Raw genomic sequence first — 15,960 nt, 5'->3', positions numbered from 1 at the left:
ACTAACATCATTTCATTAATCTCAAATAAGTAACATCTACAAAATTTCCACTCAGCTCACTTCTTATTGGCAGGGAGAGACCTCTTTCTTTCCTTAGCAAAGTGCATTGTTGACAGGAGTCCTGCTCTACTGATGTCTGGAAGGGCTTTCTTTTACTGATTCTGGGGTGTCTGAATTTGAAACAGGTGTATGTATGCATCTGAAAGAATCTGTTCCAGATGCCAGAAGATTCAGTTCTGGTGAGGGACGTGAAGGAAAATTATGAGAACAAGTGTCCTATTCACATGCTAGGAAAATAAATGTTTTACTAATCCTTAAATAACATTTTTACTCTGAGGTGTATTGGCAAATTTTAGTTTTATTTCTGCATGAAAGTCTCATTTTTATGAGTGTGATTTATACACATTTAAGTAGTAGAGGTGACTGCTAAAATTAGTTTTGGTGATCCCATGCTAATGTCTGTGTAGGAAGAGAATAATGTAGTTTTAAAGCCCTGACATTTCGGTTATTAGTGAACAATTTAATATTTATTTTCATGGGCTACAATTTAGTTTAACTATTGATGAATGCACATAATTCTTTGTGTTTTGGGATCTTCTCATGGTAGAGAAAGTATGTGATGGGAAAATGTCCTATGCCTTGTTCTCTTTTCCCACCCAAGCCATGAACCAATAAAATTCTATCATTAAACCAATGTTGATTTAGCATCTTACTATGTGCCAGGCACTGTGGCCAGGGCTGGAATACAAAAGAGCTTACAGTCTCGATTTCTGGCCAGGTAAAAGTGAGGTGTACAGACTGCATATCTGGAGGATGACTGAAGAGTTAGCTATTTGTGACTAGCTGTGTCCTCCACCCTAGTTCACCTGTTCATAGGGTAAATTCCCTAGCCTCCGCATGAGATGTGGAGAAATAATGCCACACAAAATCCCAAATGGCCCTGTCTACTTACTTCCGGAATATACTGTATGAATCTTATTGGAGTGGATCTGGCTTATTCAGTCAAAGGAAAAGTGAACATGTGGTCATCAACAGGCAGAAGGAGTTATCTCTAAAAGAAACTATATTAAAAAAAATCCTCTGAGGATTCCATGCAAGAAAAATGTCTCCAGATACTATGGCATTTTTTTCTATTAAACTATGAGCACTCTATAGCCCTCTATTTCCATTTTTGTCTTGTCTTCTAGGAACCTCAGAGCTAAATACAATGCTTAACTTCTGTTATGATTTTAGATACCTTCATGGTTATTTGGTTCCAACCTAATAATCTGGTTTCCTTATTTATCTTTAACCGTTACCTCTAGTTTAATAAGTTACCTCTATTTGTGTTTGTGACCATACGGATTTTAAGTTAAAATCAGTTAAATCATGGACTCCATATCATAACAACAACAATGACAAAAATGACTCTTATGCAGTCGTTGGTGGAAACCGGCCTGGAACCAACATTTTACTGTAGATCATCAGTATGTGGGTGCTTAAAAGTTGACTCCCAGAGAGCCTCCTCGTCCCTGCAGTTCCCCCGCCCCACGGAGAGCCACCTGGTGGTCCATATGGGGATGACCCTCCGGCCCTTCAGGCAGCACCAGCAGGGATGACAGGAACCCCAGCAGCACCGGACAAACCACACAGACCATAATAATACCACAAAGCCCCTGAAAATTAAGTTGCCATTGGAACCACGGCCAACAAAAGGAGGCCAGGACTTGCCAGCTAGACCTAGGCAGGGTGATGCCGGATAAAAGATTTAAGTAGGACCCAGAGACTCATAACATAATAGAATGCCCACGATGCAAAAGCAAAGTAAAAACATACCAAAACAAACAAGCATAGCACCCCCCCCGAAACCCTCCAAAGAATCAAGAAAATGCCCACTTGAAATGAGAAAGGACCATTCACTGACTCCACTACCAAGATCAATCAGATGTCAAATGATCTCATCTCACCCAAATCAAGGATGTAAAAGCAGCTGTCATTAAAAACACTTCAACAGTCAATTACAAATTCCCTGGAAACAAATGAAAAAGCAGAAAATCTCAGCAAAGAAACAGAAGTTATATATATATATAAAAGAACCAGGGCTTCCCTGGTGGCACAGTGGTTGAGAGTCTGCCTGCCGATGCAGGGGGACACGGGTTTATGCCCCGGTCCGGGAGGATCCCACATGCCGTGGAGCGGCTGGGCCCGTGAGCCATGGCCGCTGGGCCTGCGCGTCCGGAGCCTGTGCTCCGCAACGGGAGAGGCCACGGCAGTGAGAGGCCCGCGTACACCACCCCCCAAAAAAAGAACCAAATGGAAAGAATACAGTCGCAGAAATAAAAAGCTCCCCAGATGGGCTCTAGTAGAGTGGAGATAAACAGGATAGGTGAGCTGCAGGACACCCAGCAGAGTTCACCCAATCTGAAAAAGAGAGGAAAGAGATGGATAAAAGTGATTAGAAACAATGCCATTATAAATCTATGTGGAATAAAAGCACATAGTATTACTTTCTACAGCAGAGGAGGTGGCCAAGTTTTAATTATTATATTTTAAGATTAAAGCTATAGGAACATTCTTTCAAATAAACTTTTTATTTTAGCAGAATTTAAAATTTACAGAAAAGTTGCAAAGGTAGTACAGAGTTCCTCTGTCTCCCATCCCCAGTGTCTCCAATTGTTAACATCTTACATTATTATGGTATATTTGTCACAACTAATGAACCAATATTGATACACTGTTATTAACTAACTTCTGCCCTTTATTCACAGTCCATTATCTTTTCCCTACTATCCTTTTTTTTCTGCTCCAATATTCCATCCAGGATACCCCATTCATAGAAGTCCTTTTAAAATTAATTCTTAATGGCCAAACTTCATGTCTTGGAAGAGATTGATATTCCCAAGATGGAGCTATTATATAACTATATAGGGAATATTGTTGGAAGGCTATCAGGGCACTTGTCTTGAAGCTGTTCTTGGGTAGCAAGCACTCTTTATTTTGAGCGGCTTTTGTGATGGAGCCTACAGGTTGGCTAAAGCCCCTCAGGCCACGCCTCGTCACCACCATCGTATTAACCCACAATCATGAGGGCATGAACACTTGTTTTCCTCAGTCCACTGCAAATTCACACTACTACCCCATGCCTTGTGCAGTGAGGGAGATGGTATTTTGCTGGCCCTATACAGGGGGAGAAGTAGCTGGCGCTCTTGTTTTTAGCTGCAATTAGTGAATCCTCTTGGCATTGGGATCTGCCTTCAAAATGTGTCCAGGGGGCTTCCCTGGTGGCTCAGTGGTTAAGAATCCGCCTCCCAATTCAGGGGACACGGGTTCGATCCCTGGTCCGGGAAGATCCCACATGCCGTGGAGCAACTGAGCCCGTGCGCCACAACTACTGAAGCCCGTGTGCCTAGAGCCCGTGCTCCACAAAAGAGAAGCCACCGCAGTGAGAGGCCCGCGCACCACAACAAAGAGTAGCCCCCGCTCGCCACAACTAGAGAAAGCCCGTGTGCAGCAACAAAGACCCAACACAGCCCAAAATAAACAAATAAATAAATAAATTTACTAAAAAAGAAAATGTGTCCAGGATCCCACCATTTCTCTCTCCACTGCTTCCATCTGAGGTCCCCTATGAGCCACAGTCACCTCCCGCCTGAGCATTAGCAAGACTTTCTTAACTGACCTCCCTGATTCTGCCCTGGCAACCTTATAGTCTGTTCTCAACACGGTGGCCTGAGTGATTCTGTTAAAATTTAAGTCAACTCATGTCACTCTGCTCAAAACCATTCAGTGACCCTCCCATCTCACACTTTTTATTGGTGGTGGTGGCAGTCCTTTACTTGTTTTGTAATCAAAAATTTTATTGCAATATAATGCACATGAAAAAAGTGTACACATGATATGTGTACCACTCAATGAATTATTAAAATCGACCGCTCCTGTTATAACCACTAGTCAGGGAATGGAATAGAACAACCTCAGGAACACGCCTCTTGGTTTCATTTGATCAATTACTCTTATTCTTCTCTCCAAAGGTAACCACTAACCTGACTTCTAGAATAGTCTGTTTTTGAATTTTGTATAAATGGAGTTGCAGTATGTGTTCTTTTGTGTCTGGTGTCCTTTCTTCAACATTATGTTTGTGAGATGTATTCATGTTGTTGTGCCATCTTGTGCTTTTTAAAAGGTGAATTCTTTACAAGGACACCCAGGATCCCATGCCACCTTGGCCTCCAGTGCCCACCCTCTGTGGGGTGCTGATGTAATTTTCTACTATTATTCCCCTCTCTTCTCTGCTCTAACCTCACTGGCCTCCTTGCTCTTCCTCAGGCTCATCAGGCATGCACCTGCCTCAGGGCCTTTGCACTTACTGTTTTTCCACTGCCCAGAAAGCTCTTCCCCCAGATATTCTCAGGGCTGGTTCTCTTTCCTCTGTCGGGTGTGGACTCAAGCGTTGCCTTCTCAGTGAAGCCTTTCCTGACTATCCACACTCTCTACAGCCTCTTCCTTGTTTAATTTTTCTCCACAGCACTTGTTACCGTACTATAGACGCATTATTTTCCTGTTGTTTGCGAAAGAAATCCCACACCTTTAGTGGCTTAAAACAACACATACTTATTATCTCAGAGTTCTGTTGGTCGGAAGTTGGTAGGTTTTGTTTCTCTGCTCTGGGTCCCACCAGGCTGAAATCAAGGAGTCAGCTGCCTGGGGCTTCTACCTGGAGTCTCTGGGTGAGAATCTCCATCCAGGCTCATTCAGGTTGTTGACAGAATCCAGAATTAAGACTGGTTTCTTTCTGGCTGTCGGCTGAGGTTTGCTCTCATTTCTACAGCTCTGATAGTTAAGGGGACAGGCAGCACAATAATATCCTATTTTCATGAGACCTCCTCGTTGACACACAAGAGACACATCCAGGACAGGACACATCCAGAGGGAACCACAGGCGGGGTGGAGCTCAGAGGCCTCAGGCACTGCCCAGTGGAGCTAAATGTCCAATGATTTCTTGGAACAAAACTTCAGGGATTGTAGCGCTCGTCATAGAAATATGTTAAGCATTGTTTTACTCAGTACAAAAAAAAAAAAAAGGGGGTTTACTCTGCCATGTCAGTTATCCAATGAAAATTTCAAAAATGAGTATTCTGGATGTTTCTAAAGATCCTGTGGCTGGTGAGAATAGTCTGAGGCACACATCAGTAACAGATTTGCCGTTTGGGTTACAGAGTGGAAAAAAATCTCTGGAAACAGATTTATGTATTAGTTTTTCACTTTGCCACCAGATGTCCTTCATGAGTAGGAAAATATGATGGCTCGAATGATATTTTGAAGTGTGAATGCCCAGCATTTTTGAATAGTTGACAGTGAAAGGAAAGAGTGAGTGGATGTAAGTGTTGCCACAGACGTTTGGATGAGACACGTATTTTGAAGGCTGCCTTACAGGTGTAGCTTTTAGAAGCAAAATGTTTATTTAACTCTCAGATGTTTGTTTCTCCGTGCTCTGCAAACATTTACTTACCATACTTCCTTTTCACGCAACTCCAAATTGATAGTTTGAAAGTTGGAGCAAATTATTATATTGAGAAATTCATATTAGGAAATACTCAAAGCCTCACATGAACGTTAAAGATAAAAATGTAGTGTTTTAAGTGGAGTTGCCCAAGGATCCCAGGTGACCAGACCTCAGGCTTTGAAGCACAAGAGCAGCACAGCTTATAATACTTCTACGTTAAATTAATTCTAAAGGCAGCTACTTACATCTTTAGGAAAGTCAGTTGAAAGGGGCCCAGGTGTGACTTAGCATAAAAATCAAAGACTGCAATTGCAGTTTATTGCTAATAAGATAATTCAAAGGAAAGCATAGAGTATAGAATATTTAATGTATCAAATTAATAAACAGCATCTTTTAAAGATAGAAATTATTTGGTCAAGTGTGTCATAAATGTAAAATAGAAACCCTCATAGTATGAAAGGAACATGGGTAACTCCTCTTTTAAAGGCTTTGTCGTGTGAATTACCCTGTGCATTGACGGACACCTGGGTACCGGATTTTCACCCTATCCCCATATCACCAAAGGCACAGGGTAGTCCTTCACTTTACAGTGAGGGTTCCTCACTCCCTCAGTTCGTGTGTGGGAGTGGGACAGGCAACCTTGTCCAGAAAACTGAAGGCCATCTGCATGAAATGTCAGCCAAGCCACCAGATGTTTGATATAGATTGGTTTCTACATCCGGCTTCTTGACCGAATTCCTCCTCTTTCCACCCAGATGTTTTGGAGGCCCATGCAGGGAACTTAATGAAGCTTGTCCAGGCACACAGAGCAAGGGGCGGTGATATTTTGGTGTCCTGCAGGGGGCGAAGTTCCCTCTGATTTCCCTCCAGTCACACATCCCGGCAGACTCCAGAGCCAGACCTGTTCCTCTCCCTCACTCCCTCCCTCCTGAATTACATCTGGACTTTGCCCAACCCCTTGTCCCGGGACTTCTGGGGATTGTTCGGGTGGGTGATGGGGAGTGGTCAGAAAAGCAGGGAGTGGGCGAGGTCGTGGTTAGGGGTCCCTTATCTACTCAGCGTTCCGATAGGCTCGAAGAAACAGTGGTCCCAATTTTGAAGTTATTAAAATTTCAGAACCATACCTCTTTATGTCCTTTGCCCCTAATGGATCCAAGGTCGTGTCTGAGTGTTTTCTGACAAATATGTGCACACGTTGCAGGCGGTGGGGACGTGAGGAGAGCACGCCCTCTTCTGTGGTCCTCGGTTGAATGTCACCATCTTTATGATCGTTGTCATAACTCAGGTCACATATTTCCCCTCTGGCTCTTAAGCGAGTCATGTGCTTTTCTTGTGTTTGTCATCGGGAGGCACCCCCTTTTTCTTCTGTCATGCAACAGGGCCTGAGAGTCCATCTTGGTTGAGATGGGAAGCCCATGGCAGACCTGAATCAGGGTTGCTGCTCAGATGTTAATTGATAGCAAATCACTAAGGGCCATTTTAGACCCATGTCATAGAGGCCCATCTACCTCTTACCAAGTATCCAAGAATAGGGGAAGGCGGTGTGTCTGTGCTTGTTCTCCACTGGGTCAGATATGCATATATAATAGGTGCACCTGGAATAGATGGGTCACAGTGAGCTTTTGTGTTTTAAATGGCATAGCCCTTCCTAGGTGCCCTATGCTCAGGGTTTTTACAGCTTTCCAATACTTTACCCACTGCCCTGATGGGCTGGAGCTGCTTTTACTCTGCTTGTGTCTCACTAGAAGTCTTAAGAAGGTGTGACTAGCTTTGAGAAAGGAGGAGGCCCTTGGGAGGAAGCCCACATATACCTGCCGAAATTCCAGATCTTCTGATCAGAGCTCTCGGCTGCTGGTATTTTATGCACTACAATGATTTTATGGTGGTAACAAGTCCCAGACAGGAGAAAGAGGTGATGGAGGCTAATTCTAAGGGGCCTGGCATCCCAGACCATGTAGTGATGTACTCCTCTTTTCAGATGAAAAGAATCCCTGCAGGTGGTTACAGATTGGCCTTCAGTGTTGCTGATGTTGTCTTGCCTGAGATCAATGGCTACGGGACGTTTGTAAAATTAAAGTCTGTCCTAAAGACCACTGTGTCTGGACCAAGAGAGAACAACAGCTAAGAGGGAACCAGTGGATGGTGGGATGGTGGGAGGTAAAGACCCTTACCCATTCAACACAGACTCTTTGAAACAAGATAACAATGCTTAAAAGGCTTGGATCAGCAGAAACCTCATGATCTTATAAGTTCACAAATTCCATAGTCTGTATGTATTTGGTTGGTCTGGCTCCCAAATGCCCTGGACGATGTGAACCAAGACTGCCAGGTCAGCATTGCAGTTTTTGATTTCTAATGCACACGCTTTCACCAGGTAAAAGATCATAACGTTTTAAGAGAACTTCTTTCTAGGAACCACCAATAACTGGGCCTTCTTGGGTAGGGTAAGGGCAAGTGAATGTGCATGCTGAATGGCAGATGGTGGTGGTGTTGTTTGGGGGAGGGGGCAGTGTCTGTAACTGAGAAGTGAGCCTGCCATGAAATTACAACGGGTTTTACATGTTTGACCTTGTCTAATGCTCCCAGCAACCCGAGTTTCAGGGCCCTGCCTGTGATCCTGAATGGGACATGCCAAGCCCCTACGCTTACTGAAATCACCTTTACCACCTCTCCTCAAGTTTTACTGATCTTGCATCATGTAAATTCGATTGTCTTTCAGTACATTAAAATGCAACGTTCACAGACAAACTGAAGAAGCTCTGAAACATTTCCAAGAAGCTGGGGGCGGCGGGGAGGGGCTTTTTTACTACACTCTCTGATTACACCCTCTTTCTTTTGGGTGCTAGCTTAAGAAGCGAAGCCAAAGCCCAAATGAAGAGATAAATCACAATACTCGGAGCCCAAGCCCTCAGGACGACGGGTATGGCTTATATTTGGCCCTCTCTGTGGCGTTTGGGAACGGCTTCTCCGAGGGTGTGTCCCAACTTCCATCAGCTGCCTTTGGAAGCCACGTGCACGCTCAACGCCTGTATTACATCAATTAGAGAAACTAAGGAAGGAATGGGGAAAAGTGATGGTTTTCTGTTCTTCGTCAATTGATTCAGGTGGCATTGATTTAACAGCTGATTTTACTTTTATTTAGTTAAGGCATCAATTTAGGCCATTTATGGGATCGTTAAAGGGAAAGGTTCCCATCGGGGTGTTGATCAGATCATTCTTCCTAGCAGTGACTTCTTTGCCTTTGCCACCTCGCCACTCCTCGGGTGCCTCCGAGAATTCTCTGTACTTGAAACCTACGCGCGGCGGAGGCGATGCCTCCCGGGAGAGGGAGGGTGAAAGAAGGGGGCGGGCCTATTTAAATACAGGCGAGACTCGCCTCTTCATTGGCCGCCAGCCTGTCCGTTACCAGGAGGGCGGGGAGACCCGGGGGCTGGAGTGCGGTACCTGAGCGAGACGCGCACCAGAAAGCCCACGTTGGCCGCTGCGGGGAGCGCGGCTCCGAGAGGCGGGAGCCTGCGAATTCCGCCGCCGACGCCGCCACTCCGCGCACGGGTCCGCTTCTCTCCCATCCCTTCTGCGAGCGGGGTTTGCAGGGCAGCCGAACGAGCACGGAACGGAAAGCAAGAGCCTCACCGCCTCCGCTTGGGGAGTGGAACGGCGCGCCGAGATCTTGAGGGGGAGCGACAGTGCCGTGCCCGAGGGCGGAGGGGGCGCGGAGTTTGTGAGAGGGAGAAGGACGTGTAAGCCTCGCGGAGAAGGTGGGCATCTTGGGACGCCTAGTCCGCCACGGCCGGGGCCCTGCGGCGGGGTAAACTTCACGGCGACCGTGCAAGCCGGGGAGAGGCGTGCGCGGGGATGATGCCGGGTATCCTCCCCAGCTGGTGAGCGGCCCCGCCGTCCGTCCAGCCGCCCCGGAGGGCGCAAGGCAGCGCACGTGCGCGGGCAGCCAGACCCCGGAGAGACTGCGCCGTGACCCGCCCAGGAGCCAGGGCGCCGGCTGCCGCGCCGCCCCGACTCGGACACACCTGGCCCGGAGCTTGCGCCTCCGGGGACCTGCGCGGGAGCGTGGGGCTCCCCCCCTGCCCCTCCGGCGGCCCTCCCGGGGATCGCCCCCTTCTCCTCCCTTCCAGCCTGGGCAACTGCGGGCGCCCCAGACGACCATGAGAGATACGGACTGAGGGCCAGGAAGGGGAAGCGAGCCCGCCGAGAGGTGGCGGGGCTCTTTACGCCCAAGGGCCACCGCGGCCGCGCTCCGGCCTCGCTCCGCCGCTCCACGCCTCGCGGGGCCCGCGGGGCCAGCCCGGCCCGGCGGGGATGCTGGGGCGGAGGGCGCCGTGGCTGTGCTGGTGGTGGGGACTGCTCTGCGGCTGCTGCGGGCCCCCGCCCCTGCCCGCCGCCGGGGGCGCGCTGCTGGGGGACGGCGGGCGCCCCGGCCCCGCGGAGCAGCCGCCGCCGCCGCAGACCTCCTCCTCGGGCTTTCTCTACCGGAGGCTCAAGACGCACGAGAAGCGGGAGATGCAGAAGGAAATCCTCGCCGTGCTGGGCCTCCCGCACCGGCCCCGGCCCCTGCACGGCCTCCAGCAGCCGCAGCCCCCTGCGCTCCCGCCGCCCCCGCCGCCGCAGCAGCAGCCTCGCGGTGAGCCCCCGCCCGGGCGGCTGAAGTCCGCGCCTCTCTTCATGCTGGACCTGTACAACGCCCTGTCCGCCGCCGACGACGAGGACGGGGCTTCCGACGAGGAGAGGCGGCAGCCCGGGCCGCGCGGAGGGGCCGGCTCGTCCCAGCCCCGGCAGGCGGCCCTCGGCAGCAGGAGCGTCCTGGCCCCCGGACCCGGCGGCGGCGGCGCGTCTCCACTGACCAGCGCGCAGGACAGCGCCTTCCTCAACGACGCCGACATGGTCATGAGCTTCGTGAACCTGGGTAAGGATCTGGGGGAGCGTAGCGACCGGCACATTCTCCCCTCGCCCCCCCCCTTCAGTCTCCCGGGCCCGGGGAGGGGAGTGAGAGGGTGGAGGAGCCCCTGGCGCTGGGGAGCCGGGCTGGCGCGGCGGGGACGCGGGGACGGGCCGGTTGTCCTCCCGCCACCTGCGCGGCCTGGGGCGGCACGTGCGCTCCCCACGCCGGGGCTGAGCGCTGCTGCGGCGGGCGGGCTGGGACGCTGGGTCCCGAGAGCGGCGCTGGCTGGCGCGTCTCCTTGAGTGGCCGGAGCACAGTCCGCGCTTTTCCCGTTGGTGCCCGGCTCGGGCCACGCCAGCCCGACTGTGGCAGCGAAGTCCGGCCCGAGTGGAGCCAGCTGGGAAGGAGAAAGCTCTTCAGCACTTTCTCCTCCTGTTTTGGTTCTGCATCCTTAACGCTCTGAGTGCCAGTTTTCCCACCGGGACTCTGGGGAATCCGAGAGCAGCTGAGAACTCTGGAAACTTAACATGATTGCGTTAAGTGGTATTCATGGAATTGGGGGAGGAGGGATTCAGAAGGAGGTCCCGAAAGGACCGCGGAAGGCGCGCCAGTCCCGGCCAGGCGGAGCTCGCGCGGGTTTGGGGCCCGACCCCGAGCCCAGTTGGGGTCACCCACCCAGTGCCTTCGCGCACATGCCTTTGGCCAGTGCCCCAGAAGGCCGAACTTTTCATCAGTGAGGCTCCAGCTGCACGGGCAGGGAAAGGGTGCGGGTTGGGGGCCGGGGTTGGGCCCTGAGCTGGTCTGAACCGGTTGCCAGGCAACAGAATGGAAATTCAAGGGCGGCTAAATCGGGCTCAGCCACAAATGTTCTGTGGCAAACCCGGACGGAGTCACAGAGCCTTTACCCCCTTGAGTTTTCTCATCTGTTAATGAGAATGGTGTAAGGAAGACTTTTTCCAGAACCAGTGCCTCTGATCTGTGCTACTCTTCATTCATAAACTGACTCAGCTTAGCGTAGACAAAGCGATGTAGGGGACGCGTTCTCTGCGGGGAGAAAAGGGGCGCAGTAACCACGCCCCAAGTGGGCGCAGCAGCGCCGTGGGGTGGGTCTCCGCGGACTTCCTTTCCGCTGCGAGACGCGTGGCTCTGGCCGGGCCTCAAAGTGGGTTAGCAGATACTTACCAAAGTAGCACCCACGTCTCCAAGCCACGTCGAAGACGTCCGTCTTTTAAGGACATTATTTACTTGAATGATTCCCAGGTAAAAACTTGAAGCGAATCTTTTACAAGTATCTCTAGGAGATGATTCTCAACTCCGCTGAGCGTTGGGGGAAGCAAGGAGAAGTGGGGCTGAGGGGCGAGGTCCGGGAGCATGTAGAGCAGGACGATTGTATCCAGGTGGTGCAGAAATCCTCCTGGGAGACTCATGGCCCAGGGAGTGGAGTCTCCAGGCCGGCCAGTCTTGCTTCTTGCAGTGCCAGGGTTTCTGATTGGACAGGAAATGTCACAGTGTGTTGGGACAAAATCCAGGGTTGAGCCACCTCCAAGAAGTATTCTAAGGAAATTCTCATGCCAGTCAGTAAAGTTGGGGGGCGGGGAGCGTGGGCGGGAGGAGAGGGACCAGTGCTTTTCCTTATTCTAACATTTCTGCTGCTTCTGGCTTAGTAAATTCCACCCATTGCCGCCCTCCCCTAAGTTTCCCCACAGCCTTGGGGAAATGTGTTATTGCCTTTTGGGGGTAGTCCCAACCTGAACAAAGTGGGTAGAGTGGCACTTCTGGCTCCTCCAGGGACAATCATATTATAGTCTCCAGAAAACAGTCCCTAGGCTTTACAACATGGTTCTCGACCTTGGCTGACCATTAGCATCACCTGGGGCATGGAAAGAAGTAAGGGATGCTGGGCTTCTCCTTAGAGCAGTTAAGTCAGAATCTTAAGCTGGTGAGTTTCTGGCTTTTTTTTTTTTTTTTTTTTTTTTTTTGCCTTAGGTTTTTCTAATGTGCTGCCATGGTCAAGAAACACTGGTGTGGGAGATCCTAATGTCTGAAGGAAATCAAAGCATCCCAGAAAGCAATTAAGAGCAATGCTTCCTATGTCAGTGGCTCCCAAACATTGCTGTACATGAGAATTACCTGGGGGCTTTTGAAGTCTAGATGCCCAGGTGATACCCCATATCACTAGTTAACGTGTGAGGTGGAAGCCAGGTATCCGCGTTTTTAAAGATTCCGCAGGTGATTCTAGTGGTGTTTGGGAACCACTGGTATTTGAAATTGTGAGAATTAGCTTGAGTAAAGTATGGTGACATTTATTGTGTTTAATGACCTGCAAATTCTCCCCACTCCTTGCTTTTCTGACCTTTCCGGGTCTACAGGTAGGCACTGCTTCTGAGTCACACTGCTTGGGGCTAGTTGTCAACGAATCCTGCTAAAGCGATGGTTTAACGTAGTATCTCCTTAGGGATATTTTCATTTTTCAGAAAGATTTTTAAAGATTCAAAAAACAGCACTGAAAAATTCCAAGAGAACTCAACAGTAGGGTCATTTCAGGCCCAGGACAGGCTGATATAGAAGGAAAAAGAATTCTGTCCCATGGGAATTCTGTCCCATGCCCCTCCTATCATACCACTGGGCTTTCTGACTGCAAGTTATAACTATCTGTAGGTCCAATCCTGGACTCTACATGGGCGATTAGAGGAGAAAATCATTTCCAGGTATGTAGACTCCAAGTCACAAGCTATGCCACCTGCCAGTCAAGCAGTTCCATTTAATATTAATCCATTTAGCAGTAGGAAAGGGGGATTTCATAATGAGAGGCTAAAAATGTGATAAAATCTGATTATCATAGCTCTGAGCATAAGGACAGTTCATCTGAAGGAAGTAATTGCTTAGCAATTACTACCGTCTAAATACGGACGCTGGGAGAATTCCAGAGATTTCTTACTCTGTGTCAATGGCATGTTAGCTACTGCGTTACATGACTCTAAAGAACCTACAGAAAGAAATAGGTTACAGCATGGGTTTTAAAGTATTCTTGTATCTGCTGAGTTAGGTAAGTTACAAACTGAAATAAGGGAATATGTTACATAGTTGTAAACATCCTTCTTCCCTGGGACAGGGGAGTAACTTACTCATGAAATACATTGAAAATGCTTTGAGCCTTGTCAGAGTGGTTATCAGGAAGTATGAATCAACAGGATACATTTCTCTTGTATATCCCAAAGGCTGGTCATTTGACTGGCCCACTATTGTTTATGTTGACGGTTTTACACCCTCTCTGGGTGAGTAGTCTGGGGATGTGTAACCTCCTTTGTCCTAACTGGCTGGTGTGCAGAGTGCCCGCTGGGCAAGCTTGGTGCACTCGTGAACCTGCATTCAATCTGGGCAACACATGCCGTTTTCTACTTGTTTTCTAATGCTAAAAAGTGTCTTGGCAGCCTAATAAGCAAGCCTGCCTATTTGGTGACCTTGGAGAAATATCCTGAAATAGCTCAGGTCTTAGCTTAAAATTCACCTGTGAGAAGAAGCCTTCTCTAACCGCTCCATAGAAACTGGCGCTGCTCTCACCCTCACCCGCTTATGTACCATCACTGCACCCTGTTTATTTCCTTGGTTGCACTTATCACAAGGAGTATTTTTTTTCTTTTAAAATTTGCTTACTCATTTCTTTGTCACCCCTCTAGGATGTCAGCCTCGGAAAGCAACCAGGCTTATCCACTGTTGTAACTTAAGTTCCTAACATAATGCTTTGCGTACAGAAGGTGCTTAATCAAGATTGAATGAAAGTAGACACATTCATTTACAATTCATATTTCACTGATCTAGAAGGGTATATCGATGTTTTATTTAGATCATTTACAAATGGTATACCTGATTTTTATTAAGTAAAACATTTGAGGTAAGTGAAGACATTTAGGACATTGAGATTCATGATATCTGATGTATATCATCATGCTTTATTAATATACCTCTTTATTAGTTACCCATATGTATAGTAATTTGTAATACACATTACATTTGAGAGTAGTGCAAAGGTTTCATTAAATCTCTGCATTTCAGACTTCATTTATTTATTTTAAATTAATGAGGTATTGACCTACAGATGCTAGGATACAATGAAATAAAAAACTCAAACTATGGTCAGAAAAAGGAATCAGCATGTGTTAGTACAAGTAACAAGAAACTTATTGTACTAAAAATACTGGCAATCTTCTGAACAAAATTACTCTCGGGAAACATAAATTAGGAGAAAAATGGAATACTCCCTACTTGGATTTGTAACTAGATACACTGTATTGTCTTTTTCTCACAGGATCACTGGTCCTATTTTTCATTTAAGCTGCCTGTACTTAGGAAGATTTTTTTTTTTTTTTTTTTTTTGCGGTACGAGGGCCTCTCACTGTAGTGGCCTCTCCCATTGCGGAGCACAGGCTCCGGACGCGCAGGCTCAGTGGCCATGGCTCACGGGCCCAGCCGCTCCGCGGCATGTGGGATCTTCCCAGACCGGGGCACGAACCCGTGTCCCCTGCATCGGCAGGCGGACTCTCAACCACTGCGCCACCACGGAAGCCCAGGAAGATTTTTGTTAGCAGAAAATAAATCCGTGCCTGCAAGCTATTCACAGCAAAAATAGTTTGGAGAATTTGGTTGCAATTGTGTGGCTTAAAGAAGGAGTAGATAGTCTCCTAAAGAGATTTCAAATAGTAAATGAGATTCAGTGGTATTTCAACAAAAAAAGTTGTACAAAGTGTTCTTCAACTCGGATCAAAGGGCAAGCAGATATCATTGTTTAGACCTTGGATGATGCTTCCTCTGCTTGTCCTTCTAAGAATGGGTAGAAATCCTTTTGAAATGTGCTGAATCATTCTTGGTTCCTTTACTTGAGAGCTTACCTCTGATTAGCATGGAGGAAGGACTCCTAGTGATATAAACATCTGTGTAAGTGAAAAAACCCCAAACTTCAGCACTTTCTTCAGCATGTAATTGTTTCATCACTGTGTCTTCAGAGTTTAGCTACTTTAAATGTTGGGTTTCACATCAGTATTTTCCTTGGATGCGGCAGTGGGAGGGTGAATACTGGATATCAAAGGTAGGACAGCAAACTCTCAGGTAACCAATGGCTCTCTCGTCTTTGCCTCTCCCTCATCTGTTTATGAAGCTGAGTTAGGAAAGGAAAGCAAAGCAAAGTGAGTACAATTTCTTGGGTAATTAACCAGCTTTGTGTAAGTTTTTTCTCAAGTCAGTCCTCTACTGTTTCCCATTCTGTATTTAAAACTGAATTCTTCCATGGAATGCTCTTTTTTCCTTAATATAAAGCCTTCGCAGTTTTCTTTTTTTAAAATCCTCTCCCTTTTGGGTTTCCCTCCCATGTACATCACCACAGTGTGGTAAGTCGAGTTCCCTGTGCTGTACAGTATGTTCCCCTCAGTTGTCTATTTTATACATAGTATCAATAGTGTGTAATCCCAATCTCCCAGTTCCTCCCACCCCACCCCTTGCAGTTTTCTCTTAACTTTTCCATTTGGAGCCTTATTCTGAATAAGGACAAGCCTCTCCTCTTGTCTGAATTTGTCACATCACCACCTTCAGC

General features: G+C 48.0%; 1 protein-coding gene across 1 annotated transcript in view; it reads left to right on the top strand.

Annotated features, from left to right (window-relative positions):
- The first annotated feature begins 9,703 nt into the window (after window positions 1–9,703).
- The window catches only part of BMP6 (bone morphogenetic protein 6), a 146,427-nt gene continuing 140,170 nt past the window's right edge, over window positions 9,704–15,960 (top strand). The window contains exon 1 of the mRNA XM_082638482.1: window positions 9,704–10,400. Within this exon, the coding sequence (XP_082494608.1) occupies window positions 9,797–10,400 (604 nt within the window). The 5' untranslated portion in view covers window positions 9,704–9,796. The remainder of the gene's footprint in view (window positions 10,401–15,960) is intronic.

The sequence above is a fragment of the Mesoplodon mirus genome (assembly GCF_964341445.2).
Source record: "Mesoplodon mirus genome assembly, chromosome: 12".
Taxonomy (NCBI): Eukaryota; Metazoa; Chordata; class Mammalia; order Artiodactyla; family Ziphiidae; genus Mesoplodon; species Mesoplodon mirus.
Note: the sequence above shows the minus strand (reverse complement) of the source record. Positions and strands in the feature narration are given on the sequence as shown.